The 26981-nt window shown below is 41.5% G+C and overlaps 1 protein-coding gene across 1 annotated transcript; it reads right to left on the bottom strand.

Moving 5' to 3' along the window:
• Positions 1–7918: 7918 nt before the first annotated feature.
• LOC133535846 (TBC1 domain family member 10A-like) lies at positions 7919–24853 on the bottom strand. Its single transcript, XM_061875826.1, has 9 exons — positions 24099–24853; positions 21031–21130; positions 20805–20912; positions 17687–17793; positions 17483–17597; positions 17328–17393; positions 12057–12246; positions 11832–11986; positions 7919–11764 (listed from the first exon to the last, which is right to left on the bottom strand). The coding sequence occupies exons 1-9, from the start codon at positions 24296–24298 to the stop codon at positions 11405–11407; spliced, it is 1401 nt and encodes a 466-aa protein (XP_061731810.1). The 5' UTR covers positions 24299–24853; the 3' UTR covers positions 7919–11404.
• Between the last annotated feature and the right edge of the window lie 2128 nt (positions 24854–26981).

Below are 26981 nucleotides of genomic sequence, written 5' to 3'. Positions count from 1 at the left end.
CTGTCATCATTTTCAAAATGGAGGAGGCTGATTTAAATCATTTGAAATCGCATAAAGGGAAGAAGATTAAGATCTATTCAGTAGCATTTAAGGTCCAAGCTATTGAATATGCTAAAAAGAACAGTAAGCAGCTATGTTTTATTAATATACCGTAGCTGCGTGTGTCAAATATGAGTCATTAAATCAATCAATCAATCAATCAATGTTTACTTATATAGCCCTAAATCACTAGTGTCTCAAAGGGCTGCACAAACCACCACGACATCCTCGGTAGGCCCACATAAGGGCAAGGAAAACTCACACTCAGTGGGACATCGGTGACAATAATGACCCAGTGGGACGTCGGTGACAATGATGACTATGAGAACCTTAGAGAGGAGGAAAGCAATGGATGTCGAGCGGGTCTAGCATGATACTGTGAAAGTTCATTCCACAATGGATCCAACACAGTCGCGAGAGTCCAGTCCAAAGCGGATCCAACACAGCAGCGAGAGTCCCGTTCACAGCGGAGCCAGCAGGAAACCATCCCAAGCGGAGGCGGATCAGCATCGCAGAGATGTCCCCAGCCGATACACAGGCAAGCAGTACATGGCCACCGGATCGGACCGGACCCCCTCCACAAGGGAGAGTGGGACATAGAAGAAAAAGAAAAGAAACGGCAGATCAACTGGTCTAAAAAGGGAGTCTATTTAAAGGCTAGAGTATACAAATGAGTTTTAAATGACTCCCGCCTCCTGGTAGTAGAGGGCGCTAGTGATCCTTCTTGCGACTACTCGGCTTGCAGAAGAAGTGACAACAAGCAGCAAGAGTGAGCAGCGATCGTTTATTTTTTCCGCTCGCTTGCACTTTTAACATGGAGGATTACATATCTAAACTAAAACAATTTTCTAAACTGGACTCGTCATCAATGCGACCTGCTTCCTCGCCAAACAGCAGCTCGCATTTCGTGGAAATGATGAGGGTAGGAGCTCTGCTAATCGCGGCAACTATGTTGAACTATTAAAAAACTTTTAAAACTGAAGGAAGTGAAAGACGATTTATACCAGAAAGTGACGGCTATTTTTATCCAGAAGGACTGGCGCATGGACTTCATTTATAAGTAAAGGTAAGGCGGCGATAACATAATTTTTGTTTTGTTTTTAATGAAATGCACATTTTGTGGGCGACAGTTTGTATGTGTAAAGAATGCAGAAATGAAACATAACCCGTTAACTCAGTGGTTCTCACCCTTTTTTCAGTGATGTACCTCCTGTGAACATTTTTTAATTCAAGTACCCCTTAATCAGAGCAAAGCATTTTTGGTTGAAAAAAAGAGATAAAGAAGTAAAATACAGCACTATGTCATCAGTTTCTGATTTATTAAATTGTATAACAGTGCATCATTTGCTCATTTGTAGTGGTCTTTCTTGAACTATTTGGAAAAATATATATAAAAATAACTAAAAACTTGTTGAAAACAAACAAGTGATTCAATTATGAATAAAGATTTCTACACATAGAAGTAATCATCAACTTAAAGTGCCCTCTTTGGGGATTGTAATAGAGATCCATCTGGATTCATGAACTCAATTCTAAACATTTCTTCACAAAAAAATAAATCTTTAACATCAATATTTATGGCACATGTCCACAAAAAAATCTAGCTGCCAACACTGAATATTGCATTGTTGTATTTTTTTGCACAGTTTATGAACATGCATTTATATTTTGTTGAAGTATTATTCAATAAATATATTTATAAAGGATTTTTGAATTGTTGCTACTTTTAGAATATTTAAAAAAAACCTCACATACCTTCAAGTACGCGTACCCCCATTTGAGAACCACCGCGTTAACTGCTGCCAATCAAATGGCAAATAATCTTTGCAGAGCGCATACTGTGTATTTGTAAAACTGATTCTGTGTTGTGCTGTGTTGGATCCGCATTGGACTGGACTCTCGCGGCTGTGTTGGATCCACTATGGATTGAACTTTCACAGTATCATGTTAGACCCGCTCGACATCTGTTGCTTTCGGTCCCCTAGAGGGGCGGAGGGGTTTCCCCACATATGCGGTCCTCTCCAAGGTTTCTCATAGTCATCATTGTCACCGACGTGGGTGTGAGTTTTCCTTGCCCTTATGTGGGCCCTACCAAGGATGTCGTAGTGGTTTGTGTTGTGGTTTGTGCAGCCCTTTGAGACACTAGTGATTTAGGGCTATATAAATAATCATTGATTGATTCTGATTACGTCAGTGCCTCAGCTATAAACCTCACAGCACGTCACTGTTGTATGGCCTTCCAAGTATGTACCTCAATGTTTCACAAACACACAGAACATTCAATGAATAAATGCCATTAAAGGGGAACATTATCACCAGACCTATGTAAGCGTCAATATATACCTTGATGGTGCAGAAAAAAGACCATATATTTTTTTAACCGATTCCCGAACTCTAAATGGGTGAATTTTGGCGAATTAAACGCCTTTCTGTTTATCGCGCTGGAGGCGATGACGTCAGAATGTGACGTCGCTGATGTAACACACCCACCATTTTCATTTTCAACACATTACAAACACCGGGTCTCAGCTCTGTTATTTTCCGTTTTTTCGACTATTTTTTGGAACCTTGGAGACATCATGCCTCGTCTGTGTGTTGTCGGAGGGTGTAACAACACTAACAGGGAGGGATTCAAGTTGCACCACTGGCAAGAAATCTGCCGCCAGACCCCCATTGAATGTACCAGAGTGTCTCCACATTTTACCGGCAATGCTAAGGCAGACATGGCACAGAGATGTATGGATAACCTGCAGATGCATTTGCAACCATTAAGTCAACGAAATCACAAAGGTGAGTTTTGTTGATGTTGACTTATTTGCTAATCAGACATATTTGGTCGCGGCGTGACTGCCAGTTAATCGATGCTAACATGCTACGCTAATCGACGCTAACATGCTATTTACCGGCGGTGCTAAAGCAGACATGGCACAGAGATGTATGGATAACCTGCAGATGCATTTGTAACGATAAAGTCACAGTAATCACAAAGGTGAGTTTTGTTGATGCTAACATGCTACGCTAATCGATGCTAACATGCTATTTACCGGCGGTGCTAAAGCAGACATGGCACAGAGATGTATGGATAACCTGCAGATGCATTTGCAACTATATTACGTTTCCTTCCACCCACATTTAATGCAAAAAAAACACTTACCAATCGACGGATTTAAGTTGCTCCAGTGTCAAAAGATGCGAAAGTCCTGATCGTTTGGTACGCACTTTTTACCCGCGATGCTAACGCAGCTGTTTGGCCATGCTATGGCTATGAATAGCGTCAATAGCTATTCGCTCAATAGCTTCAGTTTCTTCTTCAATACTTTCATACTCCAACCATCCGTTTCAATACATGCGTAATCTGTTGAATCGCTTAAGCCGCTGAAATCCAAGTCTGAATTTGAGCTAATGTCGCTATATCTTGCTGTGCTATTCGCCATTGTTTGTTTACATTGGCAGCACTGTATGACGTCACAGGGAAATGGATAGTGGCATCGCAAATAGCGAAAATCAAGCACTTTAAAGCTTTTATTCGGGATATTCGGAGAGCGGCAAAATTTTGAAAAAGAATTCAAAAAATACAACATGCCACTGGGAACTGATTTTTATTGTTTTTAACCCTTTTGAAATTGTGATAATGTTCCCCTTTAATGGTTAGTGTGTTGTGTCTCTAACCCCCTAAACTCCTTATGGGCATAGTGGAGGGGGGGTAGAGGTGCAACCCCTCTCCGACTACATTACCAAAAGCTTGTAGATGAGGCTTTAGAGCTCACTGAAGTCCAGACTTTAATCTCCTTCACACATATACCCCCCCCCCCCGGCCATAACAGCAGGTATCGCATGTGCAACACAAGATAGCGCTTTTTAACAGTACAGGCACTCCAAAAGGGAACCACTGATACAAGTGTAACAACAAGTTAGCCCTTGGTATTATCAAAATAACGCGGTGAAATATATAGAATATAAATTATACAAACATGGCCAATGACAGAGCTTGTAATATTATTGTTATGGTGTGATAATGCACGTTGACACATTCTATAAAACCCAAAACCAGTGCAGTTGGCACGTTGTGTAAGTTGTAAATAAAAACAGAATACAATGATTTGCAAATCCTTTTCAACTTATATTCGATTGAATAGACTGCAAAGACAAGATATTTCATCTTTGAACTGAGAAACTTCATTTTGTTTTGCAAATAATCACTAACTTTGAATTAAATAGCAGCAACAAAAAAGGGCCTTTTTACCACTGTGTTACATGGCCTTTCCTTTTAACAACACTCAGTAAATGTTTGGGAACTGAGGAGACACATTTTTTAAGCTTTTCAGGTGGAATTATTTCCCTTTCTTGCTTGATGTACAGCTTAAGTTGTTCAACAGTCTCTGTTGTGGTATTTTAGGCTTCATTTTGCACCACACATTTTCAATGGGAGACAAGTCTGGACTACAGGCAGGCCAGTCTAGTACCGGCACTCTTTTACTACGAAGCCACGCTGTTGTAACACGTGGCATGGCATTGTCTTGCTGAAATAAACAGGGGCGTCCATGATAACGTTGCTTGGAAGACAACATATGTTGCTCCAAAACCTGTATGTACTTTTCAGCATTAATGGTGCCTTCACAGATGTGTAAGTTACCCATGCCTTGGGCACTAATGCACCCCCATACCATCACAGATGCTGGCTTTTCAACTTTGCGCCTGTAACAATCCGGATGGTTCTTTTCCGCTTTGTTCCAGAGGACACGACGTCCACACTTTCCAAAAAACTATTTGAAATGTGGACTCATCAGACGACTTTGCATCAGTCCATCTTAATGAGCTCGGGCCCAGCTGTTGTTGATAAATGGCTCTCGCTTTGCATAGTAGAGTTTTAAGTCGCACTTACAGATGTAACAACAAACTGTAGTTACTGACAGTGGTTTTCTGAAGTGTTTCCTCGGCCCTTGTGGTGATATCCTTTACACACCGATGTCGCTTTTTGATGCAGTACCGCCTGAAGGATCGAAGGTCACGGGCATTGCCGCTTACGTGCAGTGATTTCTCCAGAATTCCTGAACTTTTTAATGATATTACGGACCGTAGATGGTGAAATCCCTACATTCCTTGCAACAGCTGGTTGAGAAATGTTGTTCTTAAACTGTTTGACAACTTGCTCACGCATTTGTTCATAAAGAGGTGACCCTCTCCCCATCCATGTTTATGAATGACTGAGCATTTCATGGAAGCTGCTTTTATACCCAATCATGGCACCCACCTGTTCCCAATTAGCCTGTTCACCTGTGGGATGTTCCAAATAAGTGTTTGATGAGCATTCCTCAACTCTCCCGTCCGAAGGCAAAACCCAGTAACTCAATTTTGGTCAAAACTGAGCTGATAATAATTTCGGAGTTCCTAGGTGATATGCTTTACATTAGTGTACGCGATATTGTAATTTGTTCCGTAAGTAAGCTGTTACGCGCATGGCAGGACCTAGCAACTACCACATAACTGCGTAGATACAACAGAAAAACCTAGTATCTCAAGGGACCAATCGGAGCTTCTTTGTCAGTCGCCTTATTGTTTTTAATGAGACATTTACACAAACGGGGGCCGACAGTCAAACTGATTATGTGATATTGTGGCACGAGGGGATATTTGGAAGATTGGCCCAGGACGTTTAGACCAGTTGATCTGCCGTTTCTTTTCTTTTTCTCCTATGTCCCACTCTCCCTTGTGGAGGGGGTCCGGTCCGATCCAGTGGCCATGTACTGCTCGCCTGTGTATCGGCTGGGGACATCTCTGCGCTGCTGATCCGCCTCCGCTTGGGATGGTTCCCTGCTGGCTCCGCTATGAACGGGACTCTCGCTGCTGTGTTGGATCCGCTTTGGACTGGACTCTTGCGACTGTGTTGGATCCATTATGGATTGAACTTTCACAGTATCATGTTAGACCCGCTCGACATCCATTGCTTTCCTCCTCTCCAAGGTTCTCGTAGTCATCATTGTCACCGACGTCCCACTGGGTGTGAGTTTTCCTTGCCCTTATGCGGGCCTACCGAGGATGTCGTAGTGGTTTGTGCAGCCCTTTGAGACACTAGTGATTTAGGGCTATATAAGTAAACATTGATTGATTGATTGATTGATTAAATGTATTGTTCTTGATTCTTCCCCTTGCATACTCTTTTGGGCAGATAACTGTGGAGGTCAAAATAAAAACTGGACGCTGTACACGGCTCTTGCCCAATGTGCAAACGCAGAATGGGGCCCACCCGAGATTGTGATAAAATATCTGGAGAAAGGGCACACGTTCATGAGAGCAGATTCAATCCATGGCTCAATCGGCAAGAAAATGAAAGCTCAAGAAAACATCTATACGTTTGATGACTTTGTAAATCTTTGTAAGACAGCATCAAGATAGATTGGTTTTCCTTTGTTTTCTCAAAATCAGTTGGAAGTGAGTTACTAGGTTTTGCCTTTGACGGGACAACTTACTCAGGTCTTTTTTGCCACTTGTGCCAGCTTTTTTTTTTTAAACATTTTGCAGCCATCAAATTCCAAATGATGGCCAAAAATAACAAAGTTTACCAGTTCAAACGTTAAATATCTTGTCTTTGCAGTCTATTCAATTGAATATAGGTTGAAAAGGATTTGCAAATCATTGTATTCTCTTTTTATTTACCATTTACACAAAGTGCAAACTTCACTGGATTTTGTTTTGTACATAACAAATAATATGTTATGGATATCGCCTATCCCCAATGTGTACTCATTATTAAAACTGTTACACAGAAAGTGTAAATATATTGTTTATATTGAAATTGATTGATTGATTGATACTTTTATTAGTAGATTGCACAGTACAGTACATATTCCGTACAATTGACCACTAAATGGTAACACCCCAATAAGTTTTTCAACTTGTTTAAGTCGGAGTCCACGTTAATCAATTCATGGTAAATCACGTGTACTCACCCTTTGGAGGGCTTCGCAATTATGAGGAAGAGATTGCTGAGGTCAGTTTCTGTAAGAAAACAATTTGGTAAAAATACATTAGCCACTGTTAAAAGTGTATAACGAGTGTATGCTACTTACTTACCTGCTGATGATGAGGCGACCGGAACAAGATGCAGAGGGAGACTTGGGAGGAGAACCTCTTCACATTGGGATTGAACAAAGCAACATACTTCATGTATATTTTTTTATTTGTTACCATCAGCCATGTTGTACTGAGCTGCCAGGACAAAGTGGTAGCCCTTCTTGTCTGGTTCTGTGGTTATCATCGCAACATTTCTTCTTTGCCGTCACCTATGTGGTAGCTTCTTTTTGGAAATTGCGCTTTATTCTGACATTCTAATGTGTGTTTGAGCATGTTTAACGCATAGAAGAACCGTGTATGCGATCAATAAATTCATTTAGCGACTTAATCCTGCAGTAGCGCAGCTGATCTCCATCATGGAGTCAGCCCGCCTCCATTGAGGCGTCTAAACGGGGCTAAAAGGCCGAGTGAGGCGCACTGGACGGTGCTGTGGGAATTGGGCCTAATTCACATGCAAATTCCCCAGCATGAGCTGAAAGAGCCGGAGCAACAGGTGTCGGAGGAAGTGCGGCGGGCGAGAGAGGGCGGAGGATGAATGCTAACTAACACAGGGTGTCTTATTGGACTTTGGCCCTGTGTGTGCTTGTCCTTTTTTCTCTTAATTAGAGCAATCAAACGGAGTCATTGAACAAACAAGTCTGCAAAATCAAACCACTTGGCTATTTTCATTTCCATCCATCCATCCATTTCCTACCGCTTATTCCCTTTCGGGGTCGCTGGCGCCTATCTCAGCTACAATCGGGCGGAAGGCGGCGTACACCCTGGACAAGTCGCCACCTCATCGCAGGGCCAACACTGATAGACAGAGAACATTCACACCCATTTATTAAATGTAAATATAAAACAGTTGCCTTTTTTTGTTGAACTCATTTACAAACCAAGCAGTGCGATAGAAAAATACTTTAGCATCCCAGCATCTTGTTATTGGATTGCACCAATTAGTGATGATCATTACTACCCTTAGCATCAGGAGCAGCTCAGTGGCGCCATCTACACATGGCAAAAAGCACTACATCCTGAAATAGTGCTGATTGAGACAGTCCAATACCCTCCACTCTTTTTCCCTTCATAAAGTTTGTACAAAAAGTTTATCGATAAATCCTGTTCATGGTTGATCCTGTGATTGTAAGCATTTATTCGACCCCACCCTAAAAGTGCAATGTAAATATAATCGGAGTACGTGTACATTCGTTGGACTGCGTTTGTTTTTTAAACAGTAGAAATAATCCCCCAACAACACATTAAGAGAAACAGGATTGTGCTTGCGTGACAACAATGTGGTTTTCCAGTAACATCCTCAGACTTCATTGCATTTTTTGCTTCATTCCCACACATGGCAAAGCGTCTTTAAAATCTTTGGCTATCGGTAGCGCAAAAATGCTGCCGAGCACAAATACCTTCATGTTTTGATGTCTGCTGGTGAGGGAAGGTAGTGCATGGGAGCATCACCGGCCACAGCATTAGGAGCAGTGTCAAATTACCGCAACAAATGCGCATAGTTCAACATCTCTATTTTGTATGCTCTAATCCAGGGGTCGGGAACCTTTTTGGCTAAGAGAGCCATGAAAGCCAAATATTTCAAAATGTATTTCCGTGAGAGCCATGTAATATTTTTTAACACTAAAAACAACTAAACGTGTGCATTTTTAAGTAAGACCAACATTTTTAGAGTATAATAAGTCTCTTATTATTTTTAATAACATTGTTATTCTGAAGTTAACCAATAATAAATATAATACTTCTTACCATTAACGCGACATCTTGAACAGGTGCGATAGAAAACGGATGGTTGGATTAAAATGCAGGAGAATGTTGTATAATTTGAACGTTATTTTTAACACTGTGATTACCAGCGGAAAAATGTTAGGCAATATCAGCTAAGATTTATCTGAGAGCCAGATGCAGTCATCAAAAGAGCCACAGGTTCCCTAACCCTGCTCTAATCCATATTATGTTTTGCCTTCAATAGTTTAGAACAGGGGTCGGGAACTTTTTTGGCTGAGCCAAATATTTTAAAACATATTTCCGTAAGAGCCATATAATATTTTTTTTTAACACCGAACACAACTAAACACATGCATTTTTAAGTAAGACCAACATTTCTAGAGTATAATAGGTCTCTTATTCTTTGTAATAACATTGTTATTCTGAAGCTAACTGTGGAGGGGGCGTGGCCTTTGGGCCTGCAGCGACAGGTGCGTAGATGGCCCACCTGGGCCTTGTTATCTAATCACCTGTCGCTCTGTTATAAGCAGCAGCCAGGAGGAGAGACTGGGTTGGGGCTGGAAATACTATTGCTGGAAAGCAACTGAGAGACTTATTGAAAAATAAAACAATATTGTAACCCTGAAACAGGCTCTCATGTCGGTGCTTGGGGGTCTGAAGAACCCCCATAAGAGACCTGTTATACTCTAGAAATGTGGGTCTTACTTAAAAATGTACGTGTTTAGTTGTGTTCAGTGTCAAAAAAAAAAAGTATATGGCTCTTACGGAAATATATTTTAAAATATTTGGCTTTTTGGCTCTCTCAGCCAAAAAGGTTCCCGACCCCTGCTCTAGCTGCTGGAGGCTCCCATTATAAACAATGTAAGGATCTGAGGAGCCCTCACAAGGGCGACGTCATCGTCTGCGACTTCCGGTAAAGTCAAGGCTTTTTTATCAGCTACCTAAAGTTGCGAACTTTATCGTCGATGTTCTCTACTAAATCCTTTCAGCGAAAATATGGCAATATCGCGAAATGATCAAGTATGACACATAGAATGGACCCGCTATCCCCGTTTAAATAAGCAGCGTTGGTCGGGTCCGCCTTTGGCCGCTGCCGAGCCCTGGTTTAAGTCAGACCTACATAGAGGTCTTGGTTTCATGTCTCTACGACATTCCCAACAGAAGTTACAAGCAGTTTTGTCTGGGTTTTTTCCTAAGGGGCGCTGGAGCGCAATTTTGACTTTTGGGGTTTGGTTTTTTATTAGATGGCAATTTTTGCCAGTCCTGATGTGTGTGTAAAATTTGGTGAGTTTTGAAGCATGTTAAGGGAGCCAAATTACAGATCAGCGTTTCTGGATGTTGTTGATAAATGGCTTTCGCTTGGCATGGTAGAGCTTTAAATTGCACTTTGAAGCATTTTAAGGGGGTCAAATTATAGTTTAAAGAGGCAAAAATGACATTTTTTAGGAAACTTTGCGTAGGGGTTCTTTGAAGGCGCGTAAAATCCAAACCGGAGCAGTAATCAAAACTTTGTTGGACCGTTTTAATCAAAAGGGTTCAATCTCTCTCCTGTGCGAGTTTGAAGCCAAAACGACAAACGCACTGGGAGGAGTTTCGATTTGAAAAAGGTGACGGGTTTTCACTAAACTTTTATTTTGAAGGGGCAATTTTTAACTTCCTGTTGATTTTTGCCGAAGGATGTCGATTATCTAAATGTAGGTCTAAGTGAGACCTACATAGAAGTTTTTGTTTCATGTCTTTCCGGCATTCCTACCGGAAGTTACAAGCAGTTTTGTCTGTGTTTTCTTCCTGGAAGCAGTTTTATTGAGCGCAATTTTGAGTTTTTTTTTTTTTTTTTTCATTAGATCGCAATTTCTGCCAGTCCTGATGTGTCTGCCAAGTTTGGTGAGTTTTGAAGCATTTTAAGGGGGTGAAATTACAGCTCAAATGGGCAAAAATAGCATTTTTTGCGAAAATTTTGCTTTGAAAGAGTTTTTGCAAAATTTCTGTTGATTTTAGGTATAGGAATCTCTAATGGGGAATCCAGGTCTAAGTCAGTTCTACATAATGGATTTTGTTTCATGTCTCTACGACATTCCTAACGTAAGTTACAAGCAGTCCGTTTTTCTTTCCTTCCTAGGGGGCGCTAGCGCGCAATTTTGATTTTTCTGGTTTGGCTGCCTAATATGTTGGGAAGCCATGCCCGACCGACGTGTGTGTCAAATTTCAGCGAAAATATGGCAATATCGCGAAATGATCAAGTATGACACATAGAATGGACCTGCTATCCCCGTTTAAATCAGAAAATCTCATTTCAGTAGGCCTTTAAGGCAGTATCTTACTAAAATATCTACCTAATGATGTAGCCGGTGATTGTGTAACTCCATGTTTGTCTGCCGAGACAAGATCATAGTCCATCAATAGTAACAGTTGCAGGTCAGTAGTGGAAAAAAAAAGAAGTCATTGTCGCCACCTGCTGTTGTTCAAGGGGAATTACACATTCATAAACCAGCAATGTGCCACTGTCCATGGCGGTAACGGACTGATAATCATGATCTCTGGCGCTCATAAGATGAGCCTGCTCACCTGGCTACAGGTAGGTGTCGTGCACGGCGCTGCTTACGCTCTCCCTGGACACTTGTGCTGGTGAGGGGAGCGGCGAGGGCTCAGCGAGATTCGAGCGAGGACTTTCTGTCTCCTGTGTCAGCAGCTTAGTCTCCCTCCGCTTCTCCTTCTTGTCCCTCGCGTCCTCCGGTGGGGGTTCCTCGACGATGGTGGGCCTCTGCCTCAGATCCTGTCTGCTTGGCGGCTCGGCGGCCATGACGGCCTTGGCGCCGTGCATCCTGGGAGGCGACGTGTAGCGGAGGTCGCCGTGGGAGTCCTTCCAGTGTCGCAGCTGCGCCAAGTGTTCTTTCTCGATGTCTTTCGCTGACACGGACAAGTCCAGGATCTGAATCCCACATAACGTCAATGAAAAGGAAAGAATGACGCGAGCTGGAGTAAAAACACCACCTCACCTCTTGCACCAGGAAGCTCTCCTGCATGTACTCTGCAGGTATGGCCCTAAGACGCTCCATTGTCTCATAGAGGCCTCGGCAGGCCTTGGCCTTCTCTTGGGATCCCAGCATGCGTTTGAGGAGAACCAGGCCCACTCGGAAGAGGATCTTCACTCCTGCCAGGAAGAAAGAGAGAGCTGACAACACGGAAAAAGGAAAGAACGTGTTTTGTTTTAAGCGTCTCGCCTTCACAGAGAAACATGTCCCAGACGCGGAGCACCGACACCCAGGGCAGCGTGCGCGAGAAGGCGCACATGAACCACTCCGTCATGTACAAGATGGGCTCCAGCTTGTGCTGCTTGAGGTGACGGTGGGCCACGGGAGACGCACGCCGCAGCAGAGCGTACAGGATCTCTCCGTCCAGCTGGATGGCTTCCTGCAGGGAGTTTTGATTGATTGATTGATTGATACTTTTAGTAGTAGATTGCACAGTACAGTACATATTCCGTACAATTGACCACTAAATGGTAACACCCGAATAAGTTTTTCAACTTGTTTAAGTCGGGGTCCACGTTAATCAATTCATGGTAGGAGGACAACACAAACCACAATCTGTGAGGTCTGATACATTTTTATTAGAGGTGTCCGATAATATCGGGTTGCAGATATTATCGGACTATAAATGCTTTAAAATGTAATATCGAGGAATAATCTCCCTTTTATTTAGTATTATTATTATTTATTTTATTTTGTTCTCCCTTCCTCTCTCCTTTTAGTCTCTTTCTGTTTTTGGTCTTGTATGGGAGTATGTGAATGAATGAATGAATGAAATAATTTTATTTCGGTCATATAATCAATCAAATCAAATCAATCAACCATTGTGTGTGATCAGTTTTACAGTACATGTTATATGTATACAATAATGCACATTTACACATAAAAGAAAAGAAAAAGAATGACCAAAAAAGGAATAGGCTGAAGCCAAAGCTCATATTTGCCTATCCTATACCTTCACAGAAAATTAGATTGCCTGGAACATCAACATAAAAAAATTAATAAATCAAAAATCAATGGGAGGAAAGTAATTGTGACTATATTTTATAATTTTCAATTATTTCACCTTTCAATGTTTTCTTAAACCTTACCAAAGAATTGCATGTCTTCAGCTCATCACTGAGCTTGTTCCACCATTTAACTCCTAAAACTGTAATACATTTGTATTTTATATTTGTTCTCGCTTTACCCATTTCAAAAATCGATATCCCCCGTAAATTATAGTTTTCTCCTCTTAAATGAAATAGCCTGCGAATACAAGCTGGAAGGCTGTTGTTCTTTACTCGAAACATAATTTCCATTGTTTTTAAAAACACAACGTCGGAAAATTTTAACACATTTGAACTCATAAATAAGGGATTGGTATGTTCATAGTAGCAGGCTTTGTGTATTATTCTAATGACCCTTTTTTGAAGTTTTATGATTGGGTCTATGTTTGTTTTATAAACATTTCCCCAAATTTCAACACAATACGTTAAATATGGAAAAATAAAAGAATAATGCAACATATGCAGGCATGTCTTATTCAGCATGTGTCTTACTTGATAAAGAATAGCAATAGATTTGGATATTTTTCCTTTTATATATTCAATATGCGGTTTCCAACACAGTTTATGATCAATTATTATTCCCAAGAATTTAGTTTCATACACTCTATCAATTTCCACATGATTTAACTTTAATATGTCCTTGCACCACTAAACACCATAAATTTAGTTTTCTTATCATTTAATGATAACTTATTAATATCAAACCATTTTTTTAGTTGAATTATCTCAACCTCCATTATCCTCAACACTTCCTATGTGTGAATGTGTGTGTCTTTGTCGTCTTACTTGTTGTTTGTGCCATGTGTCCCTGGTTGGTTCGACCTGGGTGGGTGGTTTTAGGGGTAAAGGTATGAAGAATTCACTGACTTTAAAATTGTACTGTTTCGACTTGCACCTTTTTTCTGTCTATGTGAAAAAGTCAATAAAAAAAAGTTGAATTAAAAGGTAATATCGGAAATTATCGGTTTCAAATAGTTACATTTATGACTTTTTAAAACGCCGCTGTACGTGTAGGGAGAAGTACAGAGCGCCAATAAACCTTAAAGGCACTGTCTTTGTGTGCCGGCCCAATCACATAATATCTACGGCTTGTCACACCCATAAGTGAATGCAAGGCATACTTGGTCAACAGCCATACAGATCACACTGAGGGTGGCCGTATAAACAACTTTAACACTGTTACAAATATGCGCCGCACTGTGAACCCACACCAAACAAGAATGACAAACACATTTCGGGAGAACATCGGCACCGTAACACAACAGAACAAGATGGTTTCCTGTGGACGGAACTCTCGCGGCTGTGTTGGAGCCACTATGGAGTGAACTTTCACAGTATCATGTTAGACCCGCTCGACATCCATTGCTTTCGGTCCCCTGGGGGGGGGGGGGGCAACCAGCACCCATCAGGAGCAAGGGTGAAGTGTCTTGCTCAGGACACAACGGACATGACGAGGTTGGTACTAGGTGGGATTTGAACCAGGGCCCCCAGGGTTGCGCACGGCCACTCTTCCACTGCGCCACGCCGTCCCATTTATTACTTTTTAAAACGCCGCTGTACGTGTAGGGAGAAGTACAGAGCGCCAATAAACAGTAAAGGCACTGTCTATGTGTGCCGGCCCAATCACATAATATCTACGGCTTGTCACACTCATAAGTGAATGCAAGGCATACTTGGTCAACAGCCATACAGGTCACACTGAGGGTGGCCGTATAAACAACTTTAACACTGTTACAAATATGCGCCGCACTGTGAACCCACACCAAACAAGAATGACAAACACTTTTCGGGAGAACATCGGCACCGTAACACAACAGAACAAGATGGTTTCCTGTGGACGGGACTCTCGCTGCTGTCTTGGATCCGCTTTGAACTGAACTCTAGCGGCTGTGTTGGAGCCACTATGGATTGAACTTTCACAGTATCATGTTAGACCCGCTAGACATCCATTGCTTTCGGTCCCCTAGAGGGGGGTGGTTGCCCACATCTGAGGTCCTCTCCAAGGTTTCTCATAGTCAGCATTGTCACTGGCGTCCCACTGGATGTGAGTTTTCCTTGCCCCTTTGTGGCTTCTTCCGAGGATGTCATAGTCGTAATGGTTTGTACAGTCCTTTGAGACATTTGTGATTTATGGCTATATAAATAAACATTGATTGATTGATTGAACAAATACCCAGAACCCCTTGCAGCACTAACTCTTCCGGAACGCTACAATATACACCCCCAAAAATCACGCCCCTCCAACCCCGCCCACCCCAACCTCCTCATGCTCTCTCAGGGAGAGCATGTCCCAAATTCCAAGCTGCTGTTTTGAGGCATGTTAAAAAAAAATAATGCACTTTGTGACTTCAATAATAAATATGGCAGTGCCATTTTGGCATTTTTTTCCATAACTTAAATTGATTTATTTTGAAAAAAACATTGTTTAATGCATCCAGCGGGGCATCACAACAAAATTAGGCATCATAATGTGTTAATTCCACGACTGTATATATCGGTATCGGTTGATATCGGAGTCCGCAATTCAGAGTTGGACAATATCGGAATATCGGCAAAAAAGCCATAATAGGACATCTTTACTGTAAACGGAAAAAGGGTACATAGATTTTTGTACGACAAAATCCTAGCAACTAAGCTACCAGTTTTCTTTACTGTATATTCTACAGTATTGTTATTTTTAGTGTACAGTTGGATGGAAAACTTGCTTTGAAATCATAAGTCAAGCACATATTCCTCATTATTATTTGTATTTGAACAAAAAAAGTTAGAAATGTATGTTAGTATTATATTTGTTGCATTACTAGATATTACATTTGAAAATTTAAGCAATTGCCTGCAATACGTAGTTCATTGGCGCATATTATTTAAAAGCTTTTGCAGGCCAAATTAAATAATGTGGTGGGCCATTTCTGGCCCCCCAGGGCTTTGAAACTACATCCACAATAGCAAACATACTGTTAAATGACCAAAATACCTCTACAACAGTGTCAATCATTATACTATAACAGGGGTAGGGAACCTAAGGCTCTACAGCCAGATGTGGCTCTTTTGATGACTGCATCTGGCTCTCGGATAAATCTGAGCTGACATTGCTTAACACGACAAGTAATGAATAATTCCACTTGTAATCACAGTGTTAAAAAATAACATTCAAAATATAAAACATTCTCATGCATTTTTAATCCATCCATTCATTTTCTACCGCACCTGTTCAAGAAGTTGTGTTAATGGTAAGAAGTTATTTATTTATTATTGGTTATTGTGGGGCTTGCCCTCCTGGGGGTTCTTCAGACCACCAAGCACCGACATGAGAGCCTGTTTCAGGGTTGTAATATTGTTTTATTTTTCAATAAGTCTCTCAGTTGCTTTCCAGCAATTGTCTTTTTCTTTTTCGCCCTTGCTCGTGCTTTGGCTCCAGCTCCAACCCTGTCTCTCCTCCTGGCTGCTGCTTATAACAGAACGACAGGTGATTAGATGCCACCTCAGTAGAAGCATTTAAGTCTCACCTTAAAACTCATTTGTATACTCTAGCCTTTAAATAGACTCCCTTTTTAGACCAGTTGATCTGCCGTTTCTTTTCTTTTTCTCCTATGTCCCACTCTCCCTTGTGGAAGGGGTCCGGTCCGATCCAGGGGCTATGTACTGCTCGCCTGTGTATCGGCTGGGGACATCTCTGCGCTGCTGATCCGCCTCCGCTTGGGATGGTTTCCTGCTGGCTCCGCTGTGAACGGGACTCTCGCTGCTGTGTTGGATCCTCTTTGGACTGGACTCTCGCGACTGTGTCGGATCCATTATGGATTGAACTTTCACAGTATTATGTTAGACCCGCTCGACATCCATTGTTTTCCTCCTCTCCAAGGTTCTCATAGTCATCATTGTCACCGATGTCCCACTGGGTGTGAGTTTTCCTTGCCCTTATGTGGGCCTACCGAGGATGTCGTAGTGGTTTGTGCAGCCCTTTGAGACACTAGTGATTTAGGGCTATATAAGTAAACATTGATTGATTGATTGATAAGGGGCCATCTACGCACCTGTCACTGATTTTGAGGCCGATCCTGGAAACACCCCGCTTCGCTGCAGGTCCGCAGGCCACCCCCCCCGCCACACACACAGTTAGCTTCAGAATAACAATATTATTACAAAGAATAAGAGACTTATTATACTGTAGAAATGTTGGTCTTATTTAAAAATGCACGCGTTTGTGTTCAGTGTTAAAAAAACTTATTATTTGGCTCTTATGTAAATACATTTTAAAATATTTGGCTTGTTGGCTCTCTCAGCCAAAAAGGTTCCCGACCCCTGTAATATATCATTAGACGGTGTACCTAATGATGTAAATAAAAGACCTAAGTTGTGTGAATTCTCATTCTTTATCCATTTAAATGGCTTCAGAACAGCTGAGAGTGTATCTTACCAGCCCCGCGCTGTAGTACCCAGGAAGGTATTTCTCACAGATTTGTACAAGAACCCAGAAAGCATCCTATTGGAGACAACGTGGTCATGTGAGCAAAGTGTTAACTTGAATGGCTTGCATGTGAGATCACTGACTTCACCATCAGCTGTGTTTACCTCCGCAGGCATGTGCATGAGGAGCACGGCGGCCACAGGGGCCTGAGCCTGACAGTAGCCCTCCTCGGGACGGTGCAGCGTGTACGCCTTGAGCACACGGAACAAGTCCTGCTGCCTGCATTTTTTTTTTCCCCCAAAAGAGACTCAGATAAAATGCATCACGGACTAGATACTTTGCCATGCAGCCGGCCAATCAGGGCTCACCCGTGTCCTCCTCGAGCTGAGAACATTTCATGGAAGGGAAACTGTCGATGGAGGTCTCTCTCGATGATGTCCACCCATTTGGGGTCCCCTGGTTGGCTGTCCAGTTCCTGAAGGCACCATTGCGTTATAATTTGTAGCCTGATACGTGACATGTACAGCACAGGACAAAAATTGAATGGGTTTTCTTTATTTTCATGAGTATTTCCCTTGCAGATTGTCCCTGAAGGCATCACAACTATGAATGAACACATGTGGACTTACGTACTTAACAAAAAAAAGGTGAAATAACTGAAAACATGTTTTATATTCTAGTTTCTTCAAAATAGCCACCCTTTGCGCTGATTACTGCTTTGCACACTCTTGGCATTCTCTCGATGAGCTTCAAGAGGTTATGGTTTTCACTTCACAGGTGTCATAGTTTTCATGCCTTCAGTGAAAATAATAATAATAACAAAGAAAATCCATTGAAATGAGAAAATGTGTCCAAACTTTTAACCTGTACTGTATATAAAGGTTATTCACACAAATTACAGGTTTTGTATAGAGATGTTCGATATTATCGGCCGAAAAATGCTTTAAAATATCGGTATCGGTTGCAAAAAGTAAAATTAATGACTTTTTAAAACGCCGCTGTAGGGAGTAGTACAGAGCAGTTGCGTCTTCTAGTCAGCAGCCCCTCCCCTCTCCCCTCTCCCCCAACACAGGAGTTGACGATTGCAGCATGAGAGGTTTACTGGCGACGCTTGATGACCTCATCAAACCACCGCGAGCGCAGCAAAACAACAAGAGTGTGTTGTTGCCGGTGCTGTAGCCGTGGCTAACAAGCGAAATCGCTCGGTGACTGACTAACGACACAATGTCTATGATTTGGGATTATTTTAAAGTGTGTCTGACGGATAAAAAACTGGCAATTTGCAATGACTGCAAAAAGTTGGTCATGCGGGGAGGAACCAAGACGTCTTCCTTTAAAATTTGATCTTCCACCTCTTCATAATAAGGAGACACACGATGAATGCAAGCGGAACATGGATGAAAAGCAAACACTTAAAGCAGCTTGCAGTGAACGGAGCTGCCCTGTCTCGACGCAGCATTTACGAAGCTCAGGCCGAGTGCTAGGCCACTTCAAGCACTCACCACTAACTTGCAGCACATTTATGTTACTCATACAAATACGTTAGAGCAGGGCGGATTGAGCCCAGTTTATAATTTCCTGTTATACAGTACACCACGCAGTCTACTAAAGGAGGACTATGTTATTGTTTACTTTATTACTCTCGTATACTCTGGCTATATTGTTTTTGTAGAAAATAAATAAATAAATAATGCACTTAGTGAAATTCAAAGTATAGTATTTCCCATAGTTGTAGTGGGTATCAGGGTTATCTCAGGGAGAGCATGTCCCAATTTCCTTGCTGCTGTTTTGAGTCATATTTATTCAATAATAAATATGGCAGTGCCATGTTGGCATTTTTTTTCCCATAACTTGAGTTGAAGTTGTTCTCTTATTTTGGGAAAAACTTGTTACTTTGTTTAATGCATCCAGCAGGGCATCACAACAAAATTAGGCATAATAATGTGTAATTTCACCACTGTATATATTGGTTGATATCGGAATTGGTAATTAAGAATTGGACAATATCGGAATATCGGCAAAAAAGCCATTATCGAACATCTCTAGTTTTATATGAATATTTTGTATAAATAAAAATACAATAAAATAAAACATTAAATTTGTAGCAGATCTCCATTTCTTAAAACAAAAACTTCTGTTAACTTCATCCCATCCATCCATTTCTACCGCTTATTCCCTTTTGGGGTCGCGGGGGGCGCTGGCGCCTATCTCAGCTACAATCGGGCGGAAGGCGGGGTACACCCTGGACAAGTCGCCACCTCATCGCAGGGCCAACACAGACAACATTCACACTCACATTCACACACTAGGGCCCATTTAGTGTTGCCAATCAACCTATCCCCAGGTGCATGTCTTTGGAAGTGGGAGGAAGCCGGAGTACCCGGAGGGAACCCACGCATTCATGGGGAGAACATGCAAACTCCACACAGAAAGATCCCGAGCCTGGATTTGAACCCAGGACTGCAGGAACTTCGTATTGTGAGTTAGATGCACGGGTGTGACGTTCATATTTTGTAAATATTCAGTGTTTTATCGTTCATAGAAACATGTAAAATTTCATTCCGGTTTTAAAGCAGCCTGTCCGCTTATTCCCTTTCAGGGTCGCGGGGGGCGCTGGCGCCTATCTCAGCTACAATCGGGCGGAAGGCGGGGTACACCCTGGACAAGTCGCCACCTCATCGCAGGGCCAACACAGATAGACAGACAACATTCACACACTAGGGCCAATTTAGTGTTGCCAATCAACCTATCCCCAGGTGCATGTCTTTGGAAGTGGGAGGAAGCCGGAGTACCCGGAGGGAACCCACGCATTCACGGGGAGAACATGCAAACTCCACATAGAAAGATCCCGAGCCTGGATTTGAACCCAGGACTGCAGGAACTTCGTATTGTGAGGCAGATGCACGGGTGAGACGTTCATATTTTGTAAATATTCAGTGTTTTATCGTTCTTAGAAACATGTAAAATTTCATTCCGTTTTAAAGCAGCCTGTCCGCTTATTCCCTTTCGGGGTCGCTGGCGCCTATCTCAGCTACAATCGGGCGGAAGGCGGGGTACACCCTGGACAAGTCGCCACCTCATCGCAGGGCCAACACAGATAGACACAACATTCACACACTAGGGCCAATTTAGTGTTGCCAATCAACCTATCCCCAGGTGCATGTTTTTGGAAGTGGGAGGAAGCCGGAGTACCCGGAGGGAACCCACGCATTCACGGGGAGAACATGCAAACTCCACACAGAAAGATCCCGAGCCTGGATTTGAACCCAGGACTGCAGGACCTTCGTATTGTGAGGCAGACGGACTAACCCCTCTGCCACCGTGAAGCCCTTTCTGTTAACTTCATTATTTTATATTTCAGCAGATGTCATATAAATGTGATTTTTTTTTTTTTTTAAATGTTGATTGATTTCAATATGCATTTGATTCTAAATTAATTCTTTGTAAATTCTGTTCTGCGTAAAATTAAGAAAAAGTGATTCTGACCCAGAACTTGCCCCGGTTTTGCTCCCCTTTCACTTTGCCTCCTGTCAGGTAAAGCCAGGCCCGACCACGCAGCGAGGGAGGGATGCCCTTTTGACAGCGCTCTTTCACCTGATGACACAAGCAAATAAAACACAATAAGAACAAACCTTGCACAACTTCAAAAAGTCTCCCAAGTTGGTGAACTTCGAAAAAAAAAAAAAACAGGTTTCAATTTAAGATTGTGGACCTTCTTGTGTTTCTTGGCCATCCACTTGTCCCAGTTGTTGAGCATGTCCAGCCATTTGGCCTCCCGCTGCCTGAGCACGTCAGTGGGGATTTCTTCAGCACTTTGGAGAGAAATTGTTATTTATTCTCAAACTGTGGTACTTGGGTTCCATCTTGTGGTATGCCAACTATTCCTATATTCAAACTAGGGTTGTACGGTATAAAAACGGTACTATACTCAGTTTGAAAAGTATCGGTTCCTCACTTATTTTTTTTTTTTTACAGGAATGACATTGCTGGTTTTACGAGCAGAGGAGCATGTTCGGCAGCGCACAATCACGGAGTACTTACAAGCAGACCCAGTGTGTAGACAGAAAAGGAAGAATGGACGCATTTTGGATTAAAAAGTAAAGATAAAGGTGAATTTATAAAACTGAAACATCCTCAGGAAGAGGTGCTTTAAGACACTAGTTTGCAGCTAACATCCATCCGCAGTCGGCAGTGTTTTAGCTACTTCCAAATCACTAATCCTTGTCTCCATGGCAACAAATAAAGTGAGTTTTTTACACTGGAAGACGAGGAATAGTTAAACATGCTTCACACCGTAGGAGGATACAATAGTTCACCGGCGCCACATTGTAAACAAATACTAAGGGTTGATCTACACATGACATCCACTGTAATGATACCAAGTACAGGAGCGTATCTAGTCAACACTACTATGATTACATCAATGTTTTTCATCTTAACAAAAGCTTTTTTCTTTTAAATTTATATTTTATTCATAAACTCAGGAAATATGTCCTTGGACACACGAGAACTTAAATTAAAATCAATGTATTACCCTGTAACAACTTGGTATCAGATCGATACCTGATTTCTTAAAGTATCCAAACAACAGAACAGTAAGTGATTACATTTTAACACAAATGTAGATAGAACATGTTAAAAACGAAAATAAGCAGATATTAACAGTCAATATAGTGGCTCTAACATAATGGAGAGAGTCCAGTCCATAGTGGATCTAACATAATAGTGAGAGTCCAGTCCATAGTGGATCTAACAAAATAGTGAGAGTCCAATCCATAGTGGATCTAACATAATAGTGTGAGTCTAGTCTATAGTGGATCTAACATAATAGTGAGAGTCCAGTCCATAGTGGATCTAACATAATAGTGTGAGAGTCCAGTCCATAGTGGATCTAACATAATAGTGTGAGAGTCCAGTCCATAGTGGATCAAACATAATAGTGTAAGAGTCCAGTCCATAGTGGATCTAACATAATAGTGAGAGTCCAATCCATAGTGGAGCTAACATAATAGTGAGAGTCCAGTCCATAGTGGATCAAGCATAATAGTGTAAGAGTGCAGTCCATAGTGGATCTAACATAATAGTGAGAGTCTAGTCCGTAGTGGATCTAACATAATAGTGTAAGAGTCCAGTCCATAGTGTATCCAACATAATAGTGAGAGTCCAATCCATAGTGGATCTAACATAATAGTGAGAGTCCAGTCCATAGTGGATCTAACATAATAGTGTGAGAGTCCAGTCCATAGTGGATCTAAAATAATAGTGTGAGAGTCCAGTCCATAGTGGATCAAACATAATAGTGTGAGAGTCCAGTCCATAGTGGATCTAACATAATAGTGTGAGAGTCCAGTCCATAGTGGATCTAACATAGTGTGAGAGTCCAGTCCATAGTGGATCTAACATAATAGTGTGAGAGTCCAGTCCATAGTGGATCTAACATAATAGTGTGAGAGTCCAGTCCATAGTGGATCTAACATAATAGTGTGAGAGTCCAGTCCATAGTGGATCAAACATAATAGTGTAAGAGTCCAGTCCATAGTGGATCTAACATAATAGTGTGAGAGTCCAGTCCATAGTGGATCTAACATAATAGTGAGAGTCCAGTCCATAGTGGATCTAACATAATAGTGTGAGAGTCCAGTCCATAGTGGATCTAACATAATAGTGTGAGAGTCCAGTCCATAGTGGATCAAACATAATAGTGTAAGAGTCCAGTCCATAGTGGATCTAACATAATAGTGAGAGTCCAATCCATAGTGGATCTAACATAATAGTGAGAGTCCAGTCCATAGTGGATCAAGCATAATAGTGTAACAGTCCAGTCCATAGTGGATCTAACATAATAGTGAGAGTCCAGTCCATAGTGGATCTAACATAATAGTGAGAGTCCAATCCATAGTGGATCTAACATAATAGTGAGAGTCCAGTCCATAGTGGATCTAACATAATAGTGAGAGTCCAATCCATAGTGGATCTAACATAATAGTGAGAGTCCAGTCCATAGTGGATCAAGCATAATAGTGTGAGAGTCCAGTTCATAGTGGATCTAACATAATAGTATGAGTCCAGTCCATAGTGGATCTAACATAATAGTGAGAGTCCAATCCATAGTGGATCTAACATAATAGTGAGAGTCCAGTCCATAGTGGATCTAACATAATAGTGAGAGTCTAGTCCGTAGTGGATCTAACATAATAGTGTGAGAGTCCAGTCCATAGTGGATCTAACATAATAGTGTGAGAGTCCAGTCCATAGTGGATCAAGCATAATAGTGTGAGAGTCCAGTTCATAGTGGATCTAACATAATAGTATGAGTCCAGTCCATAGTGGATCTAACATAATAGTGAGAGTCCAATCCATAGTGGATCTAACATAATAGTGAGAGTCCAGTCCATAGTGGATCTAACATAATAGTGAGAGTCTAGTCCGTAGTGGATCTAACATAATAGTGTGAGAGTCCAGTCCATAGTGGATCTAACATAATAGTGAGAGTCCAATCCTTAGTGGATCTAACATAATAGTAAGAGTCCAGTCCGTAGTGGATCTAACATAATAGTGTGAGAGTCCAGTCCATAGTGGATCTAACATAATAGTGAGAGTCCAGTCCATAGTGGATCTAACATAATAGTGAGAGTCCAGTCCATAGTGGATCTAACATAATAGTGAGAGTCCAGTCCATAGTGGATCTAACATAATAGTGTGAGTCCAGTCCATAGTGGATCTAACATAATAGTGAGAGTCCAGTCAAAAGTGATCATTATTGCGCATGAACACACTTACGAGAGTCCTGGGTACTGCTGGGCTCCACCTGTAAAGCCGTACTTGTCCACCTCCTTCTCCCCGGATGTGCCATTCGCCTCCAGCGGCACAACATCACTACTAGTACCTCCACCACCACCACCACCACCACCACCACCTCCCGTCAGCTTGTCCGTGCTGCCCCGAATATCAGCTCCATTTCCCGGCTGGCTTCTTGCCATCGAGCCAACATGGAGGATCAACTTAACAACTTCCCTGACCTGCTAGCTCAACTAACACTCGCATAGCCTCCATTAGGCTCACTCTTAAACTATCCACGGTTGCATTAAAGCCATCATTACAACATATTTATGGAACATAAAGAGCAAACTCGGACGCTAAAGTGCTAACGCAAGCTAAGCTAAGCTAACGCACTAGCACACCTGTCAACTGACGAGCTAAATCTCTGCTGCGGTCAGCAGGAAGTAGAAGTCTTTACTGCCCTCTAGCGCTGGTGCTAAAACAGTTTTTAGTTGGTAGTTCCGAAAAATTGTCTTTTTTTTGGTAAAATAAATATTGTAGGTTCCGTGCATGAACTAATGTTAAAGCATGACGTCATGCTTATATGTACTTGCTCGTTGTGGTGAAGTTTAAAAAGAATCCACTTAACCCAGATGGCGTGACTGCCCCTGGTGGTCGGTACGTGTAGTACAAAAACATGTAGACAGGGCGACTTTGCAGAATGAACCATGCATTTTTCAAACAAGTAATTTAAATGTGCAATACTCTCTTAAAAAATATAATTAAGAAAAAATACAAATTGTAGATTCCTAAAGTAGCCTTAAGCTTGAAGCTCCTCTACTATCACATTCACTCCGCTTGCTGCGGCAACAACAAAACAAAAAACTCCAGACGTTCTTCTTCGTTTGTATGGTTTACTTGTGATCTAAATAATTCAAAACATAATGACAAAATAAAGAGAATTGGTTGCAGTACGAGTTAGAAAAAGTATGAATGAGAATAAGTATGAATGAGGTCAAAAAACTGTGTGGCTCGATTCCACCGCACCTGACTGCCATTACCCATAACACCTTGCGTCCAAAAACCTTCTTACCACACAGATCCTTCCGCCATATATGCACTTAAAACAGTTACGTCATTCAATAAATACATTTTCTTATCATGCAAATAAAGTAAATAGTCCCCTTTTGGCTGAATAAACATAAATCACCTTTCATAAAATGTAAATGACCATAAACAGTATTTAGGCTCCTACACAAATATTACCTTCAATAGTTGGCATGGTCAAAGGTATTATTTTTTTTAATCAATTTGCTTGTTAGTATATACAGCAGATCTGAGCAAATTAAGATCCACTATGGACTGGATTCTCACTATTATATTTGATCCACTATGGACTGGACTCTCACTATTATGTTAGATCCACTATGGACTGGACTCTCACACTATTATGTTAGATCCACTATGGACTGGACTCTCACACTATTATGTTAGATCCACTATGGACTGGACTCTCACTATTATGTTTGATCCACTATGGACTGGACTCTCACACTATTATGTTAGATCCACTATGGACTGGACTCTCACTATTATGTTAGATCCACTATGGACTGAACTCTCAAACTATTATGTTAGATCCACTATGGACTGGACTCTCACACTGTTATGCCAAATCCACTATGGACTGGGCTCTCTTACTATTATGTTAGATCCACTATGGACTGGACTCTCACACTATTATGTTAGATCTACTATGGACTGGACTCTCACACTATTATGTTAGATCCACTATGGACTGGACTCTCACACTATTATGTTGGATCCACTATGGACTGGGCTCTCTCACTATTATGTTAGATCCACTATGGACTGGACTTTCACACTGTTATGCCAAATCCACTATGGACTGGGCTCTCTTACTATTAGGTTAGATCCACTATGGACTGGACTCTCACACTATTATGTTAGATCCACTATGGACTGGACTCTCACACTATTATGTTAGATCCACTATGGACTGGACTCTCACTATTATGTTAGATCCACTATGGACTGGACTCTCACTATTATGTTAGATCCACTATGGACTGGACTCTCACACTATTATGTTAGATCCACTATGGACTGGACTCTCACACTATTATATTAGATCCACTATGGACTGGACTCTCACTATTATGTTAGATCCACTATGGACTGGACTCTCACCCTATTATGTTAGATCCACTATGGACTGGACTCACACACTATTATGGTAGATCCACTATGGACTGGACTCTCACACTATTATATTAGATCCACTATGGACTGGACTCTCACTATTATGTTAGATCCACTATGGACTGGACTCTCACTATTATGTTAGATCCACTATGGACTGGACTCTCTCACTATTATGTTAGATCCACTGTGGACTGGACTCTCACACTATTATGTTAGATCCACTATGGACTGGACTCTCACACTATTATGTTAGATCCACTATGGACTGGACTCTCACACTATTATGTTAGATCCACTATGGACTGGACTCTCACTATTATGTTAGATCCACTACGGACTGGACTCTCTCACTATTATGTTAGATCCACTATGGACTGGACTCTCACACTATTATGTTAGATCCACTATGGACTGGACTCTCACACTATTATGTTGTGGCTTGTGCAGCCCTTTGAGACACTCATAATTTAAACATTGATTGATTGATATGCGATACTCTCTTAAAATAATAAAAAACAATTACCTTTAAAAGTTGTCATGGTCAGAGGTCTTATTTTTAGCAACATGCTTATTAGTGTATTGACAAGCATTACAATCAGATTAATCACATTTTGGATTTGGAATGCATGTCCTTTATTTGCACAAAACTTGGTAACAGTTTTATCCACGGTGCAGTTA

The sequence above is a fragment of the Nerophis ophidion genome, linkage group LG17 (genome assembly GCF_033978795.1).
Source record: "Nerophis ophidion isolate RoL-2023_Sa linkage group LG17, RoL_Noph_v1.0, whole genome shotgun sequence".
In the NCBI taxonomy this organism is placed as follows: domain Eukaryota; kingdom Metazoa; phylum Chordata; class Actinopteri; order Syngnathiformes; family Syngnathidae; genus Nerophis; species Nerophis ophidion.
The sequence above is the reverse complement of the archived record's forward strand: the minus strand, read 5'-3'. Positions and strand labels throughout refer to the sequence as shown.